At 43.6% G+C, this 24,234-nt stretch overlaps 1 protein-coding gene across 1 annotated transcript in view; it reads right to left on the bottom strand.

Moving 5' to 3' along the window:
* Positions 1-24,234, bottom strand: part of TM6SF1 (transmembrane 6 superfamily member 1) — a 53,022-nt gene that overhangs the window by 20,842 nt on the left and 7,946 nt on the right. The window contains exons 3-4 of the mRNA XM_075855239.1: positions 22,770-22,867; positions 9,377-9,480 (exon numbers count right to left, since the gene is read on the bottom strand). Coding sequence (XP_075711354.1) covers positions 9,377-9,480; positions 22,770-22,867 — 202 coding nt within the window. The remainder of the gene's footprint in view (positions 1-9,376; positions 9,481-22,769; positions 22,868-24,234) is intronic.

Here is a 24,234-nt window from a genome sequence, read left to right as displayed (position 1 = left end):
GGTCTTGATGGCCATTGTTTTTTACTATTTGATTATATGTAATAAAAATCTTTTGTATGGTACCAATGGTATGCTATTACTGTATGTTATTATAATAATTACATGGTAGTATCTACATATATGTCTATAGGTATTGTGATCTACATGGAGTGGATTGCAAATGTAGACTAACACAATCTAACTAAACGAATAACACACAAACAGTTGTACTGTTGACGTCTTTTATCAAGCACATTGAGTAAACATCCACTGCACAGGGATAAAAAGTAAGTGAAGCCATCTATTAATGAGATCTCCAAGAGCTAATTGGCCAAAGGTGTTTCAATTAAGGAGAAGAGATTGGAAGTGTGGATTTCACAGATACTTTTCCCATTAAATACAGACACACAAAGCCTGGTTACTAACAAATCTGCTCTTCTCAAGGAAAATTGGTCAGTGTGAATTATGCCTCCAGGCAAACAACTTTCAGAAGAACTCAGAAAACGTCATAGAGACGCATTAAGCTGGGAAAGGCTACAAAAGCATTGCTAAAGACCTGATGTCACGATCTGTGGGTATGTGTACCCACTGGGCCGTACCGCCGTAGTGGGATAGTAGCTGGCCAAACAGGGTACAAAGTCAATGTCTATAGTTCAGATAAAGGTACCTGTGGCAATACAGACAGTAGTGATGGTTTAGGCTCGGATGGAACTCAGGCAGCAGGCAGTCAACAGGTGCGGTGAAACACAGTGGGTGTAGTAGGCAACACAACACGACTCCAACTCTGTACAGCATAGGAACATGGTAGCACAGGATTTAGAATACAAGTAGCAGGAACGGGAACACTGGGAACTGGAAAACCCTCAAGGGACCATTGCAAAAACTAACACGAGTAGGTACAAACGACGCTCAGGCAATGAAGGAAGGGGCAAGGGCCTTCTTATAGTCCAGGGTGATGTGGGAGCAATCAGCTCTATCTCACACATGTGTGCGCTCTGGCTCTTTAAGGCTGGACTGAGCTCGCGCGCACACCTTAGTGGTCACTGCGGGACAGGATGGCCACATGTGCTGGCATCTCTGGAGAGAAAGGCGTCGGCAGGATGAGAGGAGTTCGTGGTCAGTGACCACAGACGTTACAGTATCCCCCCTCTTACGCCCCCTCTTCTTGGGAACAGAACGAGAGAGAAACTTCCTAATAAGACAGGATCATTGAGATTCTCTTCTGGCTCCCAGGACCTCTCCTCTGGACCAAACCCCCTCCAATCCACTAAATAAAAGGTTCTTCCTCCTACTATTTTGGTGTCCAGGATCTCCTTAACCTCAAATATCTCAGCAGAAATGCTGGGGGCAACTGCAGGGCTAATAGTCTTAGAGGGGCGGTTCAAGACCACAGGTTTCAGAAGAGACACGTGAAAGGAGTTAGGAATCCGGAGGTTAGCGGGCAGCTGAAGCTTATAAGAGACCGGTTTGATCCGCTGCAGGATCTCAAAGGGTCTGAGGAACCTGGGAGTGATTTTGTATGACGGCACCCTCAGCCGGATATTTCTGGAGGACAGCCAGACCTTGGTACCCGGAAGAAACTGAGGCGGCTCTCTTCTCCTTGTGTCCGCCTTTCACTTCATGTGGTCAACCGCCTGCAGAATAGAGGATCGGGTTTGCTGCCAGATCTGCAGGAAGTCCCTGAAAGCAGAGTCAGCTGCGGGCACCTGGAACGTAACTGACACCGGGAGAGGAATTCTAGGGTGTTATCCGTAAACGATGGCGAATGGTGTGGTTTTTGTGGACTCGCTAGTATGGTTGTTATACGAGAACTTGGCCCAAGGAAGAAGCTGCACCCAGTCACCATGCTGCCTGGAGATAAAGTGTCGTAAATAGTTCTCCATGATCTGATTGATCCTCTCAACTTGGCCATTGGACTGGGGGTGGTAGGCTGAGGAAAAGTCCAACTTTATATCGAAGAGTTTACAGAGGGCCCTCCAGAACTTTGAGGTGAACTTAACCCCCCGATCAGACATGATATGCAAAGGTAAGATGTGTTGGATGAAGAGGTTGGCCAGTAGAGAAGCAGAAGGTAGGCCAGTCAGCGGAACAAAATGAGCCATCTTAGAGAATCGGTCCACCACCACCCAGACCGTACTGCATCCAGCAGAGGGAGGCAGATCTGTGAAGAAGTCCATTGCAATATGCTTCCAGGGAGCATTGGGCACAGGCATCGACTGGAGCAGGCCAGCTGGTTTGGAGTGAGCAACTTTGTTTGCTGCGTGCAGAAGGAAACAAAGTCCATGATGTCTTTGGGCAGCGTGGGCCACCAGAACTGACGGGCAATCAGGTATCGGGTCTTACGGACACCCGTGTGACCAGCCAGTTTGGAGCTGTGTTTCCAACGGAGCAAAAAAGTCCTCCCCGGAGGGATGTCTCTAACTTGCAGGTTGTTGACAGAGATGATGCAGGATGGGTCAATGATATTTTGTGGAAACTCCATCTTGTCTTCTGTCTCGAATGACCTGGACAAGGCATCGGCCCTCACATTCTTGTCGGCAGGTGCTCAAACTGGAACCAGGCAAAGAACAGCGACCACCTGGCTTGAAGGGGGTTTCAGCCATTGGGCCATCTGGAGATAGGTGAGGTTCTTGTGGTCAGTGAATATCAGGATGGGATGAGCTGCACCCTCGTGTAGGTGTCTCCACTCCTCCAGGGCCATTTTGATGGCCAGTAACTCCCGATCCCCAATCGAGGAGTTGCGCTCTGCAGAAGAGAAGAGCTTGGAGTAATAGCCACATACCACTGTCTTGCATTTGGGACCTCTCTGGAAGTGCGCCAGCACCAACAGAGGAGGCGTCCACCTCCAACAAAAACTGTAGAGATACATTATGATGATGGAGGGTTGAGGCTGACGTGAAGGCACTCTTCAAGCTATTAAATGCGGCCTCTGCCACTGTAGTCCACACCTTGGCGTTCATGCCTTTTTTGGTGAGGGTAGAGATGGGAGCTGTCAGTGAGGAGAAGTTTGGGATGAACTGCCAGTAAAAGTTGGCGAATCCTAAGAAACGCTGTATGGCTCTTAAGCCTTGAGGGCATGGCCATTCCAGGAAGGCCTTTATCTTCTCAGGATCCATCTTGAGACCTTGATCTGAGATAATGTAGCCCAGGAAGGGTAGAGACTTTCTCTCGAACGCGCACTTCTCCAGCTTGGCATACAGGCGATTCTCCCTTAATCGCAGCAAAACTTGACGGACATGTCTCTGATTAGTCACTAGATCTGGGGAAATAATCAGAATGTCATCGAGATAGACTACAACACAGACATAGGGGAGATCTCGGAAGATATCATTGACAAACTCTTGGTAGACCGCGGGAGTGTTACACAGACCGAAGGGCATTACCAGGTATTCATAGTGCCCATCTAGAGTGTTAAATGCCGTCTTCCATTCGTCACCCCGCCTTTTTAAGGCTGGACTGAGCTCGAGCGGACCCTAGTGGTCACTGCGGGACAGGACGGCCGCATGTGCTGGCATCTCTGGAGAGAAAGGCATCGGCAGGATGAGAGGAGTTTGTGACGTTACACCTGATTGTTTACATCAATCCACATTTAGACAAATTGTCTACCAATGGTGAAAATTCAGATTCCTAATTGTCCTTGGCAGTACCCGAGGGTCTTCTTCTGAATGCATTCCTTAGGCCAGAACATGAACAGTATACAAATGGTTAAGTAGAAAATTTATTAATTGCCCAATGGTAGAATAGTCTAACACTAGATGTTTTTTTTTTATTTCCGGTCTGTTTAGGACATTTAGCTTTTAGGGTTTTTAAACCTTGAAGAATAAAAAAAAGCAGCATACTTACCTTTTTTTCAGGTTAGGCAGACACTCTATCCTGACTGGGGGTGTCCAGTCAGTACGGGAAAGTAGGGATAAATCCAGGTGGAGAGGATTCTTGTCTGTAGTCATTTACTTGAGCCTTTTATCTTTTCCCCAGTTGTGGGTTGCCATAGGAGGTTCCTGTATTGCAGTATAATATCACTGGCAGCATGTTTGGAGGAAGTTTACTTCCCTGCAGCATCTTTGAACTTGGCTGCGCATGCTTCCTTCCAGTCTTCCTTTCTGGTCTCTGCATTAGAAGTATCTCCTGTACAGGTGTGGGCTCTAGAGGCATCACGTGAGCAGGTCATGTCTTAAGGCAGTGGATTCAAGGTAAGAGCGGATCATTTGTGCCTGGCAGCTGAACGCTCACCTTTTCAAAGGTTTGGGCTCTTCCTCCCTCTAGTGGCCAGAAGCAGCACTGTTATGTTCCCTCCCTCTAGAGGTTATTTTTTGTATTGCTCTGGCCAGCACATACAGGGTGGGCCATTTATATGGATACACCTAAATAAAATGGGAATGGTTGGTGATATTAACTTCCTGTTTGTGGCACATTAGTATATGGGAGGGGAGAAACTTTTCAAGCTTGGTGTTGACCATGGCGGACATTTTGAAGTCGGCCATTTTGTATCCAACTTTAGTTTTTTCAATGGGGAGATGGTCATGTGACACATCAAACTTATCGAGAATTTCACAAGAAAAACAATGGTGTGTTTGGTTTTAACGTTACTTTATTCTTTCATGAGTTATTTACATGTTTCTGACCACTTATAAAATGTGTTCAAAGTGCTGCCCATTGTGTTGGATTGTCAATGCAACCCTCTTCTCCCACTCTTCACACACTGATAGCAACACCGCAGAAGAAATGCTAGCACAGGCTTCCAGTATCCGTAGTTTCAGTTGCTGCACATCTCGTATATTCACAGCATAGACAATTGCCTTAAGATGACCCCAAAGATAAAAGTCTAAGGAGGTCAGATCGGGAGGCATTTCTTCTGCGGTGTTGCTATCAGTGTGTGAAGAGTGGGAGAAGAGGGTTGCATTGACAATCCAACACAATGGGCAGCACTTTGAACACATTTTATAAGTGGTCAGAAACTTGTAAATAACTCATGAAAGAATAAAGTAACATTAAAACCAAGCACACCATTGTTTTTCTTGTGAAATTCTCGATAAGTTTGATGTGTCACATGACCCTCTTCCCATTGAAAAAACTAAAGCTGGATACAAAATGGCCGACTTCAAAATGGCCGCCATGGTCAACACCCAGCTTGAAAAGTTTCCCATATACTAATGTGCCACAAACAGGAAATTAATATCACCAACCATTCCCATTTTATTTAGGTGTATCCATATAAATGGCCCACCCTGTACTTTCCTTATATTTACATATGCCTTACTAAGTGACTGCTCAGTAGCTAGCAAGTGCTTGTTCTATTTGTCTGAAGCTGGAATTTTTTTTCTAATTTTACCTTTATTTTCCAGATGTCTAGCCTGTGAAGTTCGAGGACAAATAAGAGAAAATCAAGGCATACACTTTGTATTGTCTGCATTCAGCCTCTGCCTGATAATGCCGCTTCCAATATTTGTGTGAACTGTTCTCCCCAAGAACCTGACATTTCTCTACAAACGAAATCATTTTTCACCTGGTTCAAATACAAAATGATTGAGACCTTCCAGGATGTTAAATCTGCACTTCTTTTAGTGTCAGTTAGCCATATTGAGAATGACTCTGAATGCTAGGGGTTCTAAGGTCCAAGTTATATACTCATTCCTCCTCCAAAATGAAACTGAAGTGCCTGAGGAAAATTTATTTTTCAAAAGGAACAAGTCTCTAAACTAATTCAAGCAGTGAAGGACATTATGGAGATACCTGAGAAACTGCGTCCACCAGAGAGTAAAAATAATCTTTGCTATTTTCCTAAAAAGAAGGCCAAGGTCTTCTGGAGCATTGTTTCCAGAAAGAAGATCTAGAGGAAGAATGGAAAGTTCCAGAGAAAGGAGTGGACTTGGGGAGTCAGTTTAGAGCCATCTACAAGATAGATCCAAAAGAGAGTGAGAGTTGGGACTGTACCCCCAGAGTTCATTTTGAAACTAAACTCTCCAGGACTGATGGACCGAAAGGCCGATACCACTCTACAACACTGTTATTCTACTTCTGCAGTGATCTGTAAGGCTTCTATAGCCTTGGTGCCTGTAGCCAGAGCACTCAGAATCTGGCTTAGTCAAATTACCAGAGAAATTGAAAGAGAAACCCTTAAATAAGATCTACTTCAAATGTTGCCTTTCATGAAGAGTGCTGCTGAAAAATGTGAATTCCACTTCAAAAAACCACTTTTGTATGCTCCCGTTTTAACCATAGAAATTGTTTGGCAAACAACTAAACAACATCCTTGAGATCATTAATGAGGACAAAGGCCACACTTTTCCATCTACCTCAAGAGCTAGATTTTGCTCCAGAAGAAGATATTCTAGGTTTAACAGAAGGGTCGGAACATCAGGAAAACAGTATGACAAGACTAAAGGGAAGACAAATTCTTCCACCTTCAAGAAGAAATCCTTCTCCAATAATTCAGTCAGAGCTATGACGCCAGTTTTGCAGAGAGAGTAGGAGTCATGCTTCCCTGATTCTCTACTGTATAGTCAAACACTATCACATATGCCTGGGTTCTTCAAACAGTTCACATGGGTTACCAGCTGGAATTCTATCACCTACCTCCAGAAAAATGTAGTCTCAACCGTGGAGACAATTCTGTGGTCTCTCAACTTCTTTAAGAATTTCTCCTAAAAGGTTCAGTAAAGGTAGGTTCCTGTATCTCAACAAGGAAAGGGAATCTATTTCATAATTTTTCCTGTTCTCAAGGTAGATGGAGGTTGGAGGTTTCTCAACAAATTCCTTATCAAGAGGAAATTCAAGATGGAGAACCTTCGTTCTGTAGTATCTGTCCTTCAACAGGGAGACTTCTTTGCAAAATTCGATCTAATCTAAAAGATGCTTACCTCCATGTGCCCATCCATTCCAGCTGTCAAGATTGCATATTAACATCAAGGCTTCATTAGACACCTGCAATTTGTAGCTCTTTCATTCGGCCTCTCCTCTGCACCAAGTGTCTTTACCAAGATGATAGTTGGACTTCTGAAAAATATATTATTCCCTACCTGCTGGACAATTGGTTGCTCAAGGCCCCTTCAAGCTCCAGTGTCATCTTTCAGATCACAATCTAGTGTCTGTCCAACCATGGATTTCTCATAAACTGGAAAGAGTCCATTCTGTAAACCTCAATTTCCATCTTTCCAATTTCCATGTTTTTTTCCCCCAGAGAAGATTTTCAGACTTTGGGAGGCGATCAAGCATTTCATTCTTCATCCCAGAGTCTCTATCCGAACAGTCACGAGGACTTTGAGATACCTGACTACATCAATAGAAGCAATACCATATCACATTTAATTTTGGGACAGAAAAATGATGTCCCTGTACAGGACTATATATGTCTCCAGTCATTCGAGGAAACATTTGAAGTGGTGTCTCTCTCCTCTCAGCCTCAGCAGGAGGGAAAATGTTTTGCCTTCTACCTCAATTGTATGTTATCGCAAATGCCTCTCATAAGAGATGGGTTATGCTCCTCTAAGGAAGATGGTCGCAGGGCAGTTGGTCTCTTCAAGAACAACTCCCCTCCAATGTCAGTGAGCTCAAGGTGGTCAGAATGGCTTTTCTCGCATTCTCTTGCCAACTTTAAGCCAAATCTGTCAAGCTTCATTTGGGCAATATGCATACTGTTTATCTAAACAAACAAGGGGGTACCAAGAGTATTGCTCTCCAGTCCAAATGTGAGAAGATCATGTGCTGGGCTGAGGAACAACTCCAGGATTTATCAGCAGTTCACATACGAGTGAAAGAGAACATCCATGCAGCCCCTCAAACCAGGGGAATGGGAGCTCGACTCACATCTTTCAGCAGTTAGTCCACAGGTGGGGATGCCCAGAGATCGACCTCATGGCCAGGAGTAGCAATGCCAAACTTCCCTGTTTTTGTTCGGTGTACAGGACAGATCACACAAAAGCCCTGGAAGCCTTCTCTCTGAATTGTAGTCGCCTGTTAATTGACATCTTTCCCTCATTTTCTCTGATTACTCAAGTCATCAGGAAGATCAGGGAGCAGAAGGTTCAAGCAATCTTGATATCACCTTGTTAGCCCTGAAAGGCCTGGTTGCCAGAGATGTTAACTCTTTCGATGGGCAACTTTTTGCATCTTCCTCAGGCTCCAGACCTGCTGTTTCAGAACCCCATCAAATTATGTCTGAAGTCATGTAGACTGACAGGACGATCCTGTCTAGTGAAGGCATTTCTGAAGAATTCATCAGTACTCTTCTTTTGAGCAAGGAGATCGTCTTTAAATTTCACCTGTAAAAACCACAGTTTTTTTACTCCGCAGCCAAAGACTTCTCATGTAAGTGCACCCTTATAGTGACTTTATTTACTGGGCAGCAGCCTCCGGCATCCTGGCAATCATATGACCACAGCGGCCCTTTGTACAAGAATACAGAGAAGACACAAGCAGTGAAAACCGCTTCTGTCTTCCTTCCAGGGTCCCCAGCAGTCTCCCGACTTTCAGCTGCGCGATCATAATTGTGACATTGATAACAATCAGATCACATTGTATTAGCAATCAATGCAGTAATCCAGGTAATTCTTGAAACTGTTATTAACACTACATCTCTAATTACATACTCATGGTACTCTCAAACACCAGGATGGTGAATTACAGTGATTTATACTCTTATACCAAAGTCACCCAGCCACCAATACCACAGCCACGTACCGCATGTAAGAGCCAATTAGATTACCCAAAAGTAAACGTGGTCACGCTACCGTCTGTATGTAATTTACAATAAAATTTGTGATATATTTGTTCTACCATTGGCGTTTTTTGTATCATGGTGTGTTTTTGTAGGTGTATGTATATATATATATATATATATATATATATATACATATATACGTATATATGTATATATATATATATATATATATATGCCCACGATGGTGAGCTACGCCGTTTGATGCTTATTTGTACACTGGACGTTTGTATTTGCTATCCAAATTTGAGAATTCATTTAACCATTGCATCACAGCGGACTAGTAATGTTCACACTATGTCAAGTTTACACTTGTGTTAGTGCTGTATTCATCGTACAATGGATACCACAGGCGTCCGATAAACCACATTGTCTTACAATGGGGTTTGGTGTGGCTCCGTTGTTACGTCAGTCGCTTTTATGGGAAGAACAGCGCAACAGCGATATAGGAGCAACGGAGCCTCCAATGCAAGTGTGAACAGAGTCTTATTTGAGGAACATCACAACGGAGAGTTCTAAGAAAAGATGCTCCAGAATTGTTATTTCAAGGGGAATACAAGTATTTACTAAAACAGACATGTCAGTGGAGGCGACAGATCCTCTGAAAACCTTTTTTACAGAAGACTGGATGACTTTTTTAATGATTCTAGAATGCAAATGATTCCTGTTATCAAAGACACTTACTCCCATGCAATCGCCGCCACCATCAGCAGATACATCAAGTAATGAGCCGTGCCATCCCAGTAACAGATCATGTGGCCATGTGCTGTGTTCAGGTAAGGCTCTGTCTGCGGAAAAATACATGCAAGGAGAAATTAATGTTTATTTGTTACACATATGCTCTGACTAGATGTCATGCACACATGAGGATTATATCACAGTTGCCAGTCCGGCAGCATAATAAATATCATACAAGCATGTTATATTCATTTATTTGCTTAGCTACTGTAGAACATAGCAGTACATCTACCACAATCTACTACAATGCATATGACTAAGGGCTTGAAACAACGGCCGTGTGAGCGGCCCCATTGAAATACATGTGTCTGTGTTGTATTAACGGCCATCACGCTAACGTATTCAACGTCCGTCTGAATAATCCCTAAGAACAATATCTGCTGATTTTAATCCAGTTAAACCTGAATCCTGATATTTACTTAAAGGATTGCTTTAAGCCAGGGGTGGAGAACGTCCGGCCCACGGACCTTATAAGGCTCGTGGAATCATTTGTTCTGGCCCGACCTCACTCTGACCGCCGCTGCTGCCGTGAGTCTGCCCTACTCACTCACATTTAGGAGCAGGAGAAGGGCGGACGGAGCCAAGTATGGCAGCGGCAGCGGCGGTCTGAGTTAGGTCGGTGCGTGCCAGCCCAAGAGTGGATCAGTTCGGCCACCTGACCTGACTCAGTCACTTGAGGGCTAGCTGTGGTGTAGCAATAGGGGTCGCAATGGTCACAAATGTGACCGGGCCCCTAGGCACTGACTGCGCTGGTCCCGCCTCCAACTGAATCTGTGCCGAGGCACATCACAGTGCAGAGGAGGAGAAGGATCTCCAACTGTCGTGGGAACGGGGATAGGTAAGTAATTATTTTATTATTTTTCTGTTAGGTACATACATATGGGGGCATTATACTGGGTATGGGAGGGGGGCTCGTATGGTAGCTGCTGAGGGGGCATTATACTGTATGGGGGCATTATACTGGGTATAGGAAAGCTAGGGGGCATTATACTGTATGGGGGCATTATACTGTATGTGGCATCTATGGGGGCATTATAATGGAAGAGGCCATTATACTGTGTGGCAGCTATGAAGGGCGTTATACTGTATGGGGGGCATTATACTGTATGGGTCAACTATGGGGGGCATTATGCTGTATGGGGGCATTATACTGTATGTGGCATCTATGGGTGGCAATATACTGTGGGGGCAGCTATAGGGGCATTATACTGTGGGGCAGTTATGGGGGCATTATACTGTGGGGGCACTTATGGGGGAATTATACTGTGTTGGTCAGCTATGGGGGACATTATACTGTGTGCGGGGCAGCTATGGGGGTGGCATTATACTGTGTGGGGGGCATTCGACTGTGTGGTGGCATTATACTGTGGGGGCAGCTATGGAGGGCATTATACTGTGGGGGAATTCATGGGGTCTGTTGTGCAAGGCTGCTGGGCATAGGCGTGCACAGCGGTCTGGTGGTGTTGGGGAGGGGTAGGGGTGCCCAAGCCGAATCCTTGCACGCCCCGACGTCACTTTGACCGCTGCTGTTGCCATGTCATACCCTCCTTGGCTCTGTCCGCGCGCCCTACTTACTCGAAGTGAGGTCAGGTGACTTAAAGGGGCTTTTTTCATTAAGGACATTTATGATATATCCACAGGATATGTCATAAATGTCCGATAGATGCGGGTCGCACACCTATCTCTAGAACAGGGCCCCTAAACATCGTTCTACCTTTATGTGTTGTGGCTGAGGCGTGTGATTTCAGACCATGAAGAAGAAAACAGCATAACTTGCTGAGCTACGCTGTTTCCGTAAGTCCCATAGAACTGAATAGTAGTTACAGAAACAGCGTAACTCGCATGCTACACTGCTTCCGTAACTGCCATTCACTACTATGGGAGTTATGGAAACATCTCAGCGAGCTACGCTGTTTTATTCTTCATGGTTGGAAATCAGCTGGAACACAGAGAGGTGCAGGTCCCAGAGGTGGGACCTGCATCTATCTGACATTTATGACTTATCCTGTGTATAGCTGTGACACTCCTTACCTCTGTCCTCTATGGATTTTTAAAGATGACCAAATAAAGCTCTTTTTATTCTACACATTGTGGATGTGCTGAGGAATATCTTTGATTTCGAAATATCCTGTGGATAGGTCATAAATGTCCCTGATGGGAAACCCGCTTTAAGTAAGTAAGTCGGAACAACTTACTGTTGCGAGCAGATCTTTTCAAAACTTACCATTATAAAGAGTCGACTGCGCTCCAAACTGACCGACGCATCATCATCAATACTGGCAAACATCACACGCCTCACCATAGAAAAGCAGTTCCAGCCATCACATTAGGGGTGAGTTAATTAAATGTTTGACCAAATATAGCAGGCTCATTTTTAAGTTGATCATTTTGTATGGCCCGCGAAATAAGTATCCAAATGGCCATTGGCAGAAAAAAGGTTCCCTACCCCTGTTTTAAGCATACTAAACGGGGTTTTACACAGGACGATTATCGGGCGTTCATATAACACTCGTTGCCGATAATTGCCCTGTGTAAAAGGGGCAGAAATCAGCAGATGAACAAGCAAACGCACGATCATCTGCTGGTCGTATCGTTTTAAAAAAGGAAAAGATTATCGTTGTCGGCAGCACATCTCCCTGTGTAAACAGAGAGACGCGCTGCCGACATGATAATAATGTAGGGGGACGAGCGATCGGAGTAACGATCACTTATCCCCATCCATAGCTCCGTGTGACAGGAGCAAACAAGCGCCGATCAACGATGGCCCCTTATCAGCCGGTGTAAAAGTGCCTTAATGCTGGGGCTAGACCTACACTTTCTTTTATAGATAAAATCGCTGTCCATAGGAATGCATTGAGTAGCTTGAAAATCGATTCAAAATTGTTGCATACTAGCGATTTTCTAGGGATTTTTTTTTTCATTGCTACATGCTGAGATTTCAGAGCTACACAGTTGGCAGGAGCGATTTACCCAATACTTTCCTATTGACAGCGATATTACAGAGATTTAGCGCTCACTACAAAAAAAAATCTAAGTCTAGCCCCATCCTAAAGTGTAATCCACATAATGAAAGCAGTAAACAAATAACTATTATCAATCAACATACTGTATTACTTAACAAGTGCTTTCAATAAAAATCTGCAGCCTGTGCCAAGGTGCGAGCTACATCGCAGTACCACAAAATGGCAACTACTGGTGAGTACACTGTTATTTACTGAATTTATGAAAATTAGTGCAAAGAAAAACTGGAGTCATTACGCAGAGAAGTCACTGAAATAACTGCTTTCACCATCTTAGGAGTTCATATCTGCACCGTCAAGTCTGTTTTTCTGTTTTTCTGTTCCATCGTAGGAGCAGACAACTGAAATTGATAGGATGCTGGATCCATTGCATGACGGACACCAATCGCACCTGACGGACGGAAGTGACATATAATGAGGCCTATCGGGTTTAGTTGTGGGATCCCTCACTTTCACGGGAAGAATAGCACTGCATGCTGCACTATTCTCATTAAATATGACGAAATCTGCAACGGAAACTAACCTGTGCAAAAAATAAAATAAAAGCTGCAGCCAGACTAAAGTCTAGATTCATTTTGCGTTTGAGAAAAAAAGCTGTTGTTCACATTGCATTTTGCCTTTACATTCAGTGTATATGCCGGAAAAATCTCCCAATGTTTTTCCCCCGAATATAATGCACCAATGTATGCCACTGTACGCTAAACAGTAACATACAGATATAATGTATATTTCTAAAACATATACCATGTGATACACTTATTTTTTTGCAATGGCCCACTCTACAGTATAGAAAAGCACTGTTGCAATGTACTATCATGTATGTCAAGTTTCCATATTTTTTAGTACAATGGAGGATTAAACCACTCCTCTAGTCAAACCTGAACATTCAGACTTTGGTGCCATTAATCGGCACCTTCTTTACAGGTCAACCTCACAGATCTAGGCATATCTTGAAGCTCCTGGACGCCCAATACAAAATGTATACAATGGCGTCCAAACTATCATGTGCCATTGCTGTTCTCTCATCTGCACAGAGCCTTTGGTTCCCCTTATGCCACACAACCGTAATTCTCATCTGTAATTACAGATGAAATTGCAGACCCATTCATTTCTATTGGCCACAGACACCTCCCCATATAATTACGGATATGTGTCCGTGTCGTAGAAATGATCCGCAAATTATTGAACATGTCCTATTTTTGTCCACAATTGCGGCACAGATTCGCCCGTAGAAGTCTATGGGCGCTTCCGCAATTGCGGACAGGTACGGATGTGTATCAGTAGCCATTGGATCTGTATTTGCGGACAATAAAAACTATTACGGTCGTGTGCATGAGGCCTTAGGCCTCCCACACACGAGCGTGTTTGGTCCATGATATACGGTCCGTATGCCGGCCGCATTTCCCGGACCGAACACACTGCAGGGAGCAGGGCTCCTAGCATCATGGCCGGCCTTAGGTACGTGCGGCCAGTGTGGTCGCACAGGGCGCCGCCCGCCGCATTCTAAGGAAGGCATCACCGGGTGTGCATGCCCCGCGCCATTGCCACTACTCGGGGTGCAAGGGGGTCAGGTGCCACTCACTTACTGCACCGACCTCAATACTGGCTGCCCCGCGCCCTGGCGACCGCTCATCCGCTCACTCTGTCCTGCGTCCTGAATGATGAGACAGGCGTGATGTCATCATTCAGGATGCAAAAGGAGGAGACACTGCACTTCCTGTGCGTTTCCAGGGCTGGTGAGGACAGCAAGGGAAAGTTTTCTCCAGGGCGGCTCCAGCTCCAGAAGGCAGTGTTTGACAGAAGCCCAGCAGGTAAGTCACTGACTGGACTTTGTTTGAATGGGGGAACTGATGGGGTTCTAAAGAGGGCAATAATGGCAAATGAACAGAGGATTCAGTGCCACCTTGGTGCTTATTTGCCACTTATTGCCCCTTTAGTGTCCTTCTATTCAGTGCCCCCTTGATGCCCATTTGTTGCCCCTTTATTGTTCTTCTGTGACGAAAGATGCTAAAGGCTCCAAGGGCAGTAAATGGCAAATAGGCATCAAGGGGCCACCAAACAGAAGGACGCTAAAGGGGCAATAAGTGGCAAATGGGCACCATAGTAGCACTGAAAGACACTAATGTGTTAATAAATGTCAAATGGGCACAGAATTAAGTGCCTTCATAGTGCACATTTACCATTTGTTGCCCTTTTAAACCCTGTTCAGATTACGTGAAAAGCTATGTACACCTTTGAAATCTTTTCTTTGTTTTTTGTTTTTTTATAAAAATCTGTGTGTTTGGTGCAACTTTGTAATTACATTTAAGGCTTCGTTCACATCTGCGTCAGGGCTCCGTTCAGGCGTACCATCTGAGCTTTCCGTCAGAACGGAACCCTGACTCAAACAAACGGAAACCATAGGTTTCCATTTGCATCACCATTGATTTCAATGGTGACGGATCCGGTGAAAATGGTTTCCGTTCGTCTCCATTGTGCAAGGGTTCCGTCGTTTTGATGGAATGAAAAGCGCAGTCGACTACAGTATTGATTCAGTCAGGGTTCCCTGACGTACATGTGAACGGAGCCTTATTAAACTATTTTTACTTTTTGAGATACAGCTGATTTGTATTCTGTATACAGAGTAGCCGTATCTAGCGCTGAGACCTGAGTCTGTCAGGTCAGTGGGACTGATGGGTTCAGTGTCAGCGGGTCCTGCGTGTCTCTGACAGTTCATAACTTAGATGTGATCGATAACAGGTGGATCCTGCATGTTAGAGACACAGGACCTGTTGACACTGAACCCGTCAGTCCCACTGACCTGATGGATTCAGGTCTCTGCGCTAGATACGGCTGCTCTGTATACAGAATACAAAGCAGCTGTATCTCAAAAAGTAAAAATAGTTTTTAATAAAAAGTATTTATTTAGAAAGTTGCACAAAACACACTGACTGATTATTTAAAAAACAAAAAAAACAAAAACGATTTCATATCTTTAAAGCAGTTGTTCGGAATACAAATTAAACATTTTGTTGAAGCAGCAGGAGGAGTTAAAATAAAAAAAAGAACTTCTACTTACCTCTCTCCTCTCAGACGTTCCTGCGCTGGAGGCTCCCGTCAGAATTGTTCTCTGTTTGTATATAGCGGTGACATCATGTTGACCGTACACCACCGCTGCAGCCTATTAATAGCTTCAGTGGTGTTCAGCTGAGACCAGTAATTAGCTGCGGCGGTGATGTACTGTCGATGTGATTTTACCACTACAGTCACTCTGTGTACATACAGAACAGAGATGACAGAAGCCCCCAGTGCAGGAACGTCTGGGAGGAGAAAGGTAAGTATCAGGGCCGGCTCCAGGTTTATGTGGGCCCTTGGGCGACACAAGACTTAGTAGGCCCCTTTGTGGGGGATCTCATGGCGGCAGTAAAATGGCAGAAAACTTCACTTTGTGCCCCCATATAGACGTTAGGCCCTGTTTATGCCCCCATATAGAAGTTAGGCCCCCAGTTTGTACCCCCATAAATTGAGCACGCTCTGTAGATAGTGCCACACAGCCCCCCTCCCAGGTAGTGCCACACAGCCCCCCTCCCAGGTAGTGCCACACAGCCCCCTCCCTGGTAGTGCCATACAGCCCCCCAGGTAGTGCCACACAGCCCCCCATCCTGGTAGTGCCACACAGTACCCCCCTCCAAAGTAGTGCCACACAGCCCCCACCTCCCAGGTAGTGCCAAGCAGCCCCCTCCTCCCAGGTAGTGCCACACAGCCCCCTGTCTTGGTAGTGTCACACAGCCCCCCTCCCTGGTAGTTCCACACAGCCACCCTCCGTGGTAGTGCCACACAGCCACCCTCCCTGTAGGTAGTGCCTTTGGTTTTCCCTCTAGGAGTGGAATCCCCAGCCAGAGCATTGCCGACACTCTGGGTGGGGATTCCGCTTCAGGAGCAGCCCCTCACGTCACTGTCCATATATGGACAGTGTTTTCCGAGGCAGCCCAGAGCCATAGTCCTGGGCAGAGCACTACAAGCACTCTGCCCTGGGACTCCTGCTCTGCTCCTGACATCACTGTCCATATATGGTCAGTGATGTCAGGGGCATCCCCAGTGACGGAGTCCCAGAGCAGAGCCGCTTCTAGCGCTCTGCCTGGGACTCCTCCTCTCCTCCTGACATCACTGTCCATATACGGACAGTGATGCTGTGACGACGTCAATGGTAAGTATGGGCTGCTTTTTTATTTGAAGCCCTCCTCTCCTGCTGCCACATAAAAAGTTTAAACCTGGACAACCCCTTTAACCTCTTAACACTATCCGTGTATGTATGGCGGATGTGTATTCCAACCATATTGCATGTGCCACTGTGCGTTATCTGTGGCGTTACGTAGGACTGCAAGTAACACTAATACATGTTCTGTAATCAGAGAGTTATCACTGTGTTATCTGTGTTGTTACATAGGACGGCAGGTAACACTAATACATTATCTGTAATCAGAGAGTTATCACTATGTGTGTTATCTTCGGAGTTACGTAGGACTGCAGGTAACACAAATACATTATCTGTAATCAAAGAGTTATCACTATGTGTGTTATCTGCAGTGTTACGTAGGACTGCAGGTAACACTAATACATTATCTGTAATCAGAGAGTTACCACTGTGTGTTATCTGTGGTGTTACAAAGGACTGCAGGTAACATCTACTACATTATCTGTACTCAGAGAGTTATCACTGTGTTACCTGTGGTGTTACATAGGACTACAGGTAACATTTATACATTATCTGTAATCAGAGTGTTATCACTTTGTTATCTGTGGTGTTACATAGGACTGTAGGTGTGGGTCTAAGTGCCTAGATATGTATCTGTATGTGTATATATTTTTGTGTGTGCATATACTACATTATCTGTACTCAGAGTTATCACTGTGTTATATGTGGTGTTACATAGGACTGCAGGTAACATCCACTGCATTATCTGTACTCAGAAAGTTATCACTGTGTTATCCGTGGCGTTACATAGGACTACAGGTAACATCTACTACATTATCTGTACTCAGAGAGTTATCACTGTGTTATCTGTAGTGTTACATAGGACTGAAGGTCACATCTACTACATTATCTGTTCTCAGAGAGCTATCACTGTGTATCTATGTTGTTACATAGGACTGCAGGTAACATCTACTACATTAGCTGTACTCAGAGAGTTATCACTGTGTTATCTGTTACATAGGACTGCAGGTAACTATCTGTTCTGTGTATATATGTGCCTGTGTGGGTATATTTGGGTCTGTATGTCCATATATTTACCTATATGTATTTGTATATGACCCATTAAGTGTGTATACCTGCCTCGTGTGTGTGTGTGTGTGTGTGTGTGTGTGTGTGTGTGTGTGTGTGTGTGTGTGTGTGTGTGTTTGTGTGTCCGTATATATACGCTACCGTTCAAAAGTTTAGGGTCACTTAGAAATTTCCTTATTTTTGAAAGAAAAGCACAGTTTTTTTCAATGAAGATAACATTAAATTAATCAGAAATACACTCTATACATTGTTAATGTGCTAAATGACTATTCTAGCTGCAAACGTCTGTTTTTTAATGCAATATCTACATAGGTGTATAGATGCCCATTTCCAGCAACCATCACTCCAGTGTTCTAATGGTACATTGTGTTTGCTAACTGTGTTAGAAGGCTAATGGATGATTAGAAAACACTTGAAAACACTTGTGCAATTATGTTAGCACCGCTGTAAACAGTTTTGCTGTTTAGAGGAGCTATAAAACTGACCATCCTTTGAGCTAGTTGAGAATCTGGAGCATTACATTTGTGGGTTTGATTAAACTCTCAAAATGTCTAGAAAAAGAGAGCTTTCATGTGAAACTTGACAGTCTATTCTTGTTCATAGAAATGAAGGCTATTCCATGCGAGAAATTGCCAAGAAACTGAAGATTTCCTACAACGGTGTGTACTACTCCCTTCAGAGGACAGCACAAACAGGCTCTAACCAGAGTAGAAAGAGAAGTGGGAGGCCCCGCTGCTCAACTGAGCAACAAGACAAGTACATTAGAGTACTAGTATTAGTTTGAGAAATAGACGCCTCACAGGTCCTCAACTGGCAGCTTCATTAAATAGTACCCGCAAAACGCCAGTGTCAACGTCTACAGTGAAGAGGCGACTCCGGGATGCTGGCCTTCAGGGCAGAGTGGCAAAGAAAAAGCCATATCTGAGACTGGCTAATAAAAGGAAAATATTAATATGGGCAAAAGCACACAGACATTGGACAGAGGAAGATTGGAAAAAAGTATTATGGACAGAAGAATCGAAGTTTGAGGTGTTTGGATCACACAGAAGAACATTTGTGAGACGCAGAACTGAAAAGATGCTGGAAGAGTGCCTGACGCCATCTGTCAAGCATGGTGGAGGTAATGTGATGGTCTGGGGTTGCTTTGGTGCTGGTAAAGTGGGAGATTTGTACAAGGTAAAAGGGATTTTGAATAAGGAAGGCTATCACTCCATTTTGCAGCGCCATGCCATACCCTGTGGACAGCGCTTGATTGGAGCCAATTTCATCCTACAACAGGACAATGACCCAAAGCACACCTCCAAATTATGCAAGAACTATTTAGGGAAGAGGCAGGCAGCTGGTATTCTATCTGTAATGGAATGGCCAGCGCAGTCACCAGATCTCAACCCCATAGAGCTGTTGTGGGAGCAGCTTGACCGTATGGTACGCAAGAAGTGCCCATCAAGCCAATCCAACTTGTGGGAGGGGCTTCTGGAAGCATGGGGTGAAATTTCTCCCGATTACCTGAGCAAATTAACAGCTAGAATGCCAAAGGTCTGCAATGCTGTAATTGCTGCAAATGGAGCATTCTTTGACGAAAGCAAAGTTTGAAGGAGAAAATTATTATTTCAAATAAAAAAATGATTATTTCTAACCTTGTCAATGTCTTGACTATATTTTCTAGTCATTTTGCAACTCATTTGATAAATATAAGTGTGAATTTTCATGGAAAACACAAAATTGTCTGGGTGACCCCAAACTTTTGAACGGTAGTGTATATATATATATATATATATATATATATATATATTTTATTTTTTTTTCTTTTTCCTGTATGTCTAAATATGTGCCTCTGTGTATGTGTAGTATATATGTTCCAGTATGTGCGTGTCTATATATATATATATATATATATATATATGTGGTTAATATTTTGGGTTTGTGGAGGGCAGCAATAGAGAATCCAGCACAGGGCGCCATCCAACCTAAGGCCGGCCCTGCCTAGCATCATAATTATCTATGACGCTAGGTGTCACTGTCTCGCTGCGGGACAACTGTCCCGTACTGAAAATTATTACAGTACGGGACAGTAGTCCCGCAGCAAGGCAGTGACACCTAGCGTCATAGATAACTATGATACTAGGAGCCCGGTTCCCTGCAGTGTGTTCGGTCCGGGAAATGCGGTCGACATACGTACCGTATATCACGGACCAAACACGCTCGTGTGTGGGAGGCCTTAGGCAACAGCCCTGTGTGTAACTGAAACCTTAGCACTCCCAATAGTTACACTTCTGCTTGAAGTGGTCCAGGCAGCAAAAATGTGGACTGTTTTTTGAAGAGTCCTGACAGCTGCCTAAGCTGTCTTTCTCCTGCAACAGGGTACATTTAAAATTATAATGACTTTATTTAATTTGTTAATTATAAAAGACTAATGCGTGCCTTTGTTATAATATATTCAGCAAAAACGTAGCAGTATAAACATGACATGCTATACAATTGTACTTGGACCTGCGTGTCCGTTATACTATTGTGCATTAATGAAATTGTACCTGTTAAATGCCATTTAAATAAAAAAACGTAATAAACAAAAATGTAATACATTTTTTTATCAAAATGATCATTAGAAATTAGTAATCTACGGTACATATTTTAAATTCTGTGTTAAGCATTAAAATAAATGACTCCATAAAGACATTTATGGATCAGAAAGAACTCAACACTAAGAGCATCAAGGTGGATTAAAATATTTCTTAAAGAAAACATGTAAAATTAATTGGCACAAACTAAATCAAACAAGCTCGTGATATACAGTAATTTTTTTAATGATTTGTATGTATTAAGCTGTGGTCAGGCTGCTATGGGTACGTGGAATAGATTAATTTATAAGGCTTATACACATAAAAGTCTATTTCAGAATCACTCAAGTGTGGATATAAAACTTTCTGTGGCATTATGGAGACTACCGGCCTTAGGTGTGTGCGACCTGTGCCTTCGCACAGGGCGCATCACTACAGAAGGTGGAAGGGGGCACTGCACTGGCTCCCTTCCCTGCTTGTTTCAGAAGTGCCCGGGCCTGGCTACTCAGCAGTCGCCTTTCCGCCACTGGCACTTCTTCACTTAGTGGCCGTCGCTACCGCCGTAGCATCGATAGCGGCTGCTAGCTCCGACAACGGGCATGAGTGCGGTGGCACCGCTAGCAGCTTCTCTGGCTGCTACAGTGGTAGCGACGCCACTATAGCAGAGCAGAGAGGTATCTCCCTGCTCTGCTATCTACTAGCGCCACTGTAGCTCCCTGAAGGAGCGGAATCCCCATGTGTCTGCCAACGCTGTGACCGGACTCCGGCTCTGGGGTTGCCCCTTATATCACATTCCAGTCCAGGAGGATCCCCTGACGTCACTGTGTATGGACAGTGACGTCAGGGGCTCCAACAGCAGAGGAATCCCCAGCCAAAGCGTCGGCAACGCTCTGGCTGGGGATTCCACTTCTAGAGGGAGTCCCAATGGAGCTATTTACTTGGGGTGTGTGTGTGTTAGCATCAGCAGAGGGCACTGTGGCAGCATCTACAGAAGGGCACTGTGGCAGCATCTACAGAGGGCACTGTGGCAGCATCTAAAGAGGACACTGTGGCATTATCTAGGGGTGTGTTGCATTATCTACAGAGGGCACTGTGGCATTATCTACAGAGGGCACTGTGGCATTATCTACAGAGGGCACTGTGGCATTATCTGCAGAGGGCACTGTGGCATTATCTGCAGAGGGCACTGTTGCATTATCTGCAGAGGGCACTGTGGCAGCATCTACAGAGGACTCTGTGGCAGCATCTACAGAGGACACTGTGGCAGCATCCACAGAGGACACTGTGGCAGCATCCACAGAGGGCACTGTGGCACTATCTAAAAAGGGGCTGCCCAATCTTGACATGTGTGTCTGCCAAACGCTGCTAACTGAGCCGTCGGACTGCATTTAGCGACACTTAAACTGGATTGTTGAAATAAGCACGTGGAGAAATCTCTAAAATTTTAAACCTAGCGGTATTATTATAGTAATATAGTGTTATAGTAGTTCAAATAACTAATTGATTAACAATAATTTTGTATTGTATCAAATTTCAACTTCCCATTTTTTCTATGTGTGGCCCACTTACCCGGCCGAGTTTGATACCCATGGTCTATGGTATAGATCTAATATCCTGGTCATCACAAGTGATTGCAAATAATGGAAATTCATTGACTAGATATACTTTCATATGTTAAATGAAAGGATTTTTATTTAAGCCGCATACTCTGTTTATGTAAAAGTGCTTTTTTCATGTACACAAATACTAATATAATAAACAATATAAATAGATGAATCCATCTTTCCATCAATGTTTACACGTATTTATGGGACAATCCTATAAACCTGCTACACTGTGCTGTGTTATAATTCTTAGCTGCGTTTTATTAACTGTTGGTACACATATGAGGCCTGATTTATATAATGAAGCTTGGGCAAGGAAGAGAAACATGCAAAATAATAGCTGGAGTTGGGGGGTGATCATTTTAATTTCTGCTGCATATAAGCAATAGAAAGCAGCGAGGAAGTAATCCAAAAGGGAATTTGTGCAATTCTACAAAGTGTGTACATTTTTTTGGGCTGGCCTGCAAAACAGCAGAATTTACTCCACCGCCCGCGTACAAGAGGATCTGGACGTGGGACTGAGCTACTGGGCATTCATGTCCACTGGACACATTAGGTGGGGAATAAAAAAAACACCATGTGGTGCCATAACAAGTAAGCAACAGCAACACAGGAACATTTTTTTAATGATTCTAATCGAAAAATGTTATTAAAAAAAAAAGTAATGTTTTGCCTGTAACAGAGAAATGTTATAATCTAATCCTGGGACAACCCCTTAAAACATTAGTCCAAAATGTCAGTAGAGATCATATAGTTTGATGACACAATAAAGTACACCAGCAAAACTCAAGTATCTATTACATTCATTCTATTTTGTGTAGTAACATAGATTTTTTTTTATAGCATGCCATTCCACCCTTTTATACAGTTTTTATGCAGGTTTGTTGGTATTACCTCTTTTAAATACAGAGTCATAAATCCATCTATAATTCCATCCTGTTCAAGACCAATGATAAGACCCACCACACTGGTGAAAGCAAAAACAGCATATACTACAAGGAAAAACATGAAATATTTAGAAAAATACATAAAAAAAAGTATCAAAATTATCAACAGATTCAAAATGTAAAAGTGCCAGCAAAGTGCCGCCCCTGAAATCCTGCCGCCCAAGGCACTGGCCCACAGATGCTTTGTGGATATGCCTTAAATGTCTAAGATGGAAATACCTCTTCCTTTGACCCCTCAGTTTTTGTTAAAATAAAACCTGTGACTCTTTACCATAATCATTTTATTTATGTACTGCATATGTATATTAGTTGATCTTGTTTTTGTACTTTTGCATTTCATCTGGCCGTACATGTCCTGTGAACTGTCAGGTGTGGACGCATTTCTCCTTCTATGTACTCCTGCCTCTTGTTACATAAAAAAAAGAATTAAAAAAAACCCTAGGTGTTTTTATGGGAGAAAGCACATTTACAGAAACATACAAAAGCTAAAAAAACATAAATCAAATTACTAATTTGACCATTTGGCTTTATGTGTGCTGTTTGCATTCTGTTGATAGTTGGGTAAACAACTGTCTGACTTGCCAGCAGATAAAATAGGATATAGGCTTAAAAAATTGTATGTAAGTTATTATATATGTGCAAAGCACCCCAGGAAGTTGGTGCACAGAGAGCTGAATTCCTAGTGACAAGGGAAGAACAAATTGCCAGCAACTAAACCACCAGTTAGAAAAGGGTACTGTCCCCAAATATGATAAGGCAAAAGGCCTGCTGTAAGGGGGATCCTGAAGATGCTAAATATCGCCTGTTTTGTTATTTGAAAGAAAAAAGTGGCCAGGTCTTTTGGAAAAATTCAGCTACATTACCTTTGGACTAACTTTACTCTGGTTATATAGGATACTCACTGATATGGCTGATCTTTATCGTTATATAGTTAAAGGCTATGTTCACCTTTGAAATCGTGTTTTTTTTGTTTTGTTTTTTAATAAAAATATCTATCAGTGTGATTGGTGCAACATTCAACATACTTTTTATTAAAAATTATTTTTACTTTTTTCATATACAGGTGCTTTGTCTCCTGTATACAGAGCAGCTGTATTATGCACTACGACCCGAATCTGTCAGATCCGTAGGACTGACTGGTTTAGTGAAAGCGGGTCCTGCATGTCTCTGACACGCAGGATCTGCCTGTAATCGATCACATCTAAGTTATGAAAGTAAGATGTGATCAATTTCAGCTCAATCCTGCATGTCAGAGACAAGTAGGACCCGCTGACACTGAACCCGTCAATCCCACGGACCTGACAGATACAGGATTCAGCGCTAGATACAGCCACTCTGTATACAGTATACAAAGCTGCTGTATCTCAAAAAGTAAAAATAATTTTTAATAAAAAGTATTTTGAAAGTTGCAC

Source organism: Rhinoderma darwinii, chromosome 3 (genome assembly GCF_050947455.1).
Source record: "Rhinoderma darwinii isolate aRhiDar2 chromosome 3, aRhiDar2.hap1, whole genome shotgun sequence".
In the NCBI taxonomy this organism is placed as follows: Eukaryota; Metazoa; Chordata; class Amphibia; order Anura; family Rhinodermatidae; genus Rhinoderma; species Rhinoderma darwinii.
Note: the sequence above shows the minus strand (reverse complement) of the source record. Positions and strands in the feature narration are given on the sequence as shown.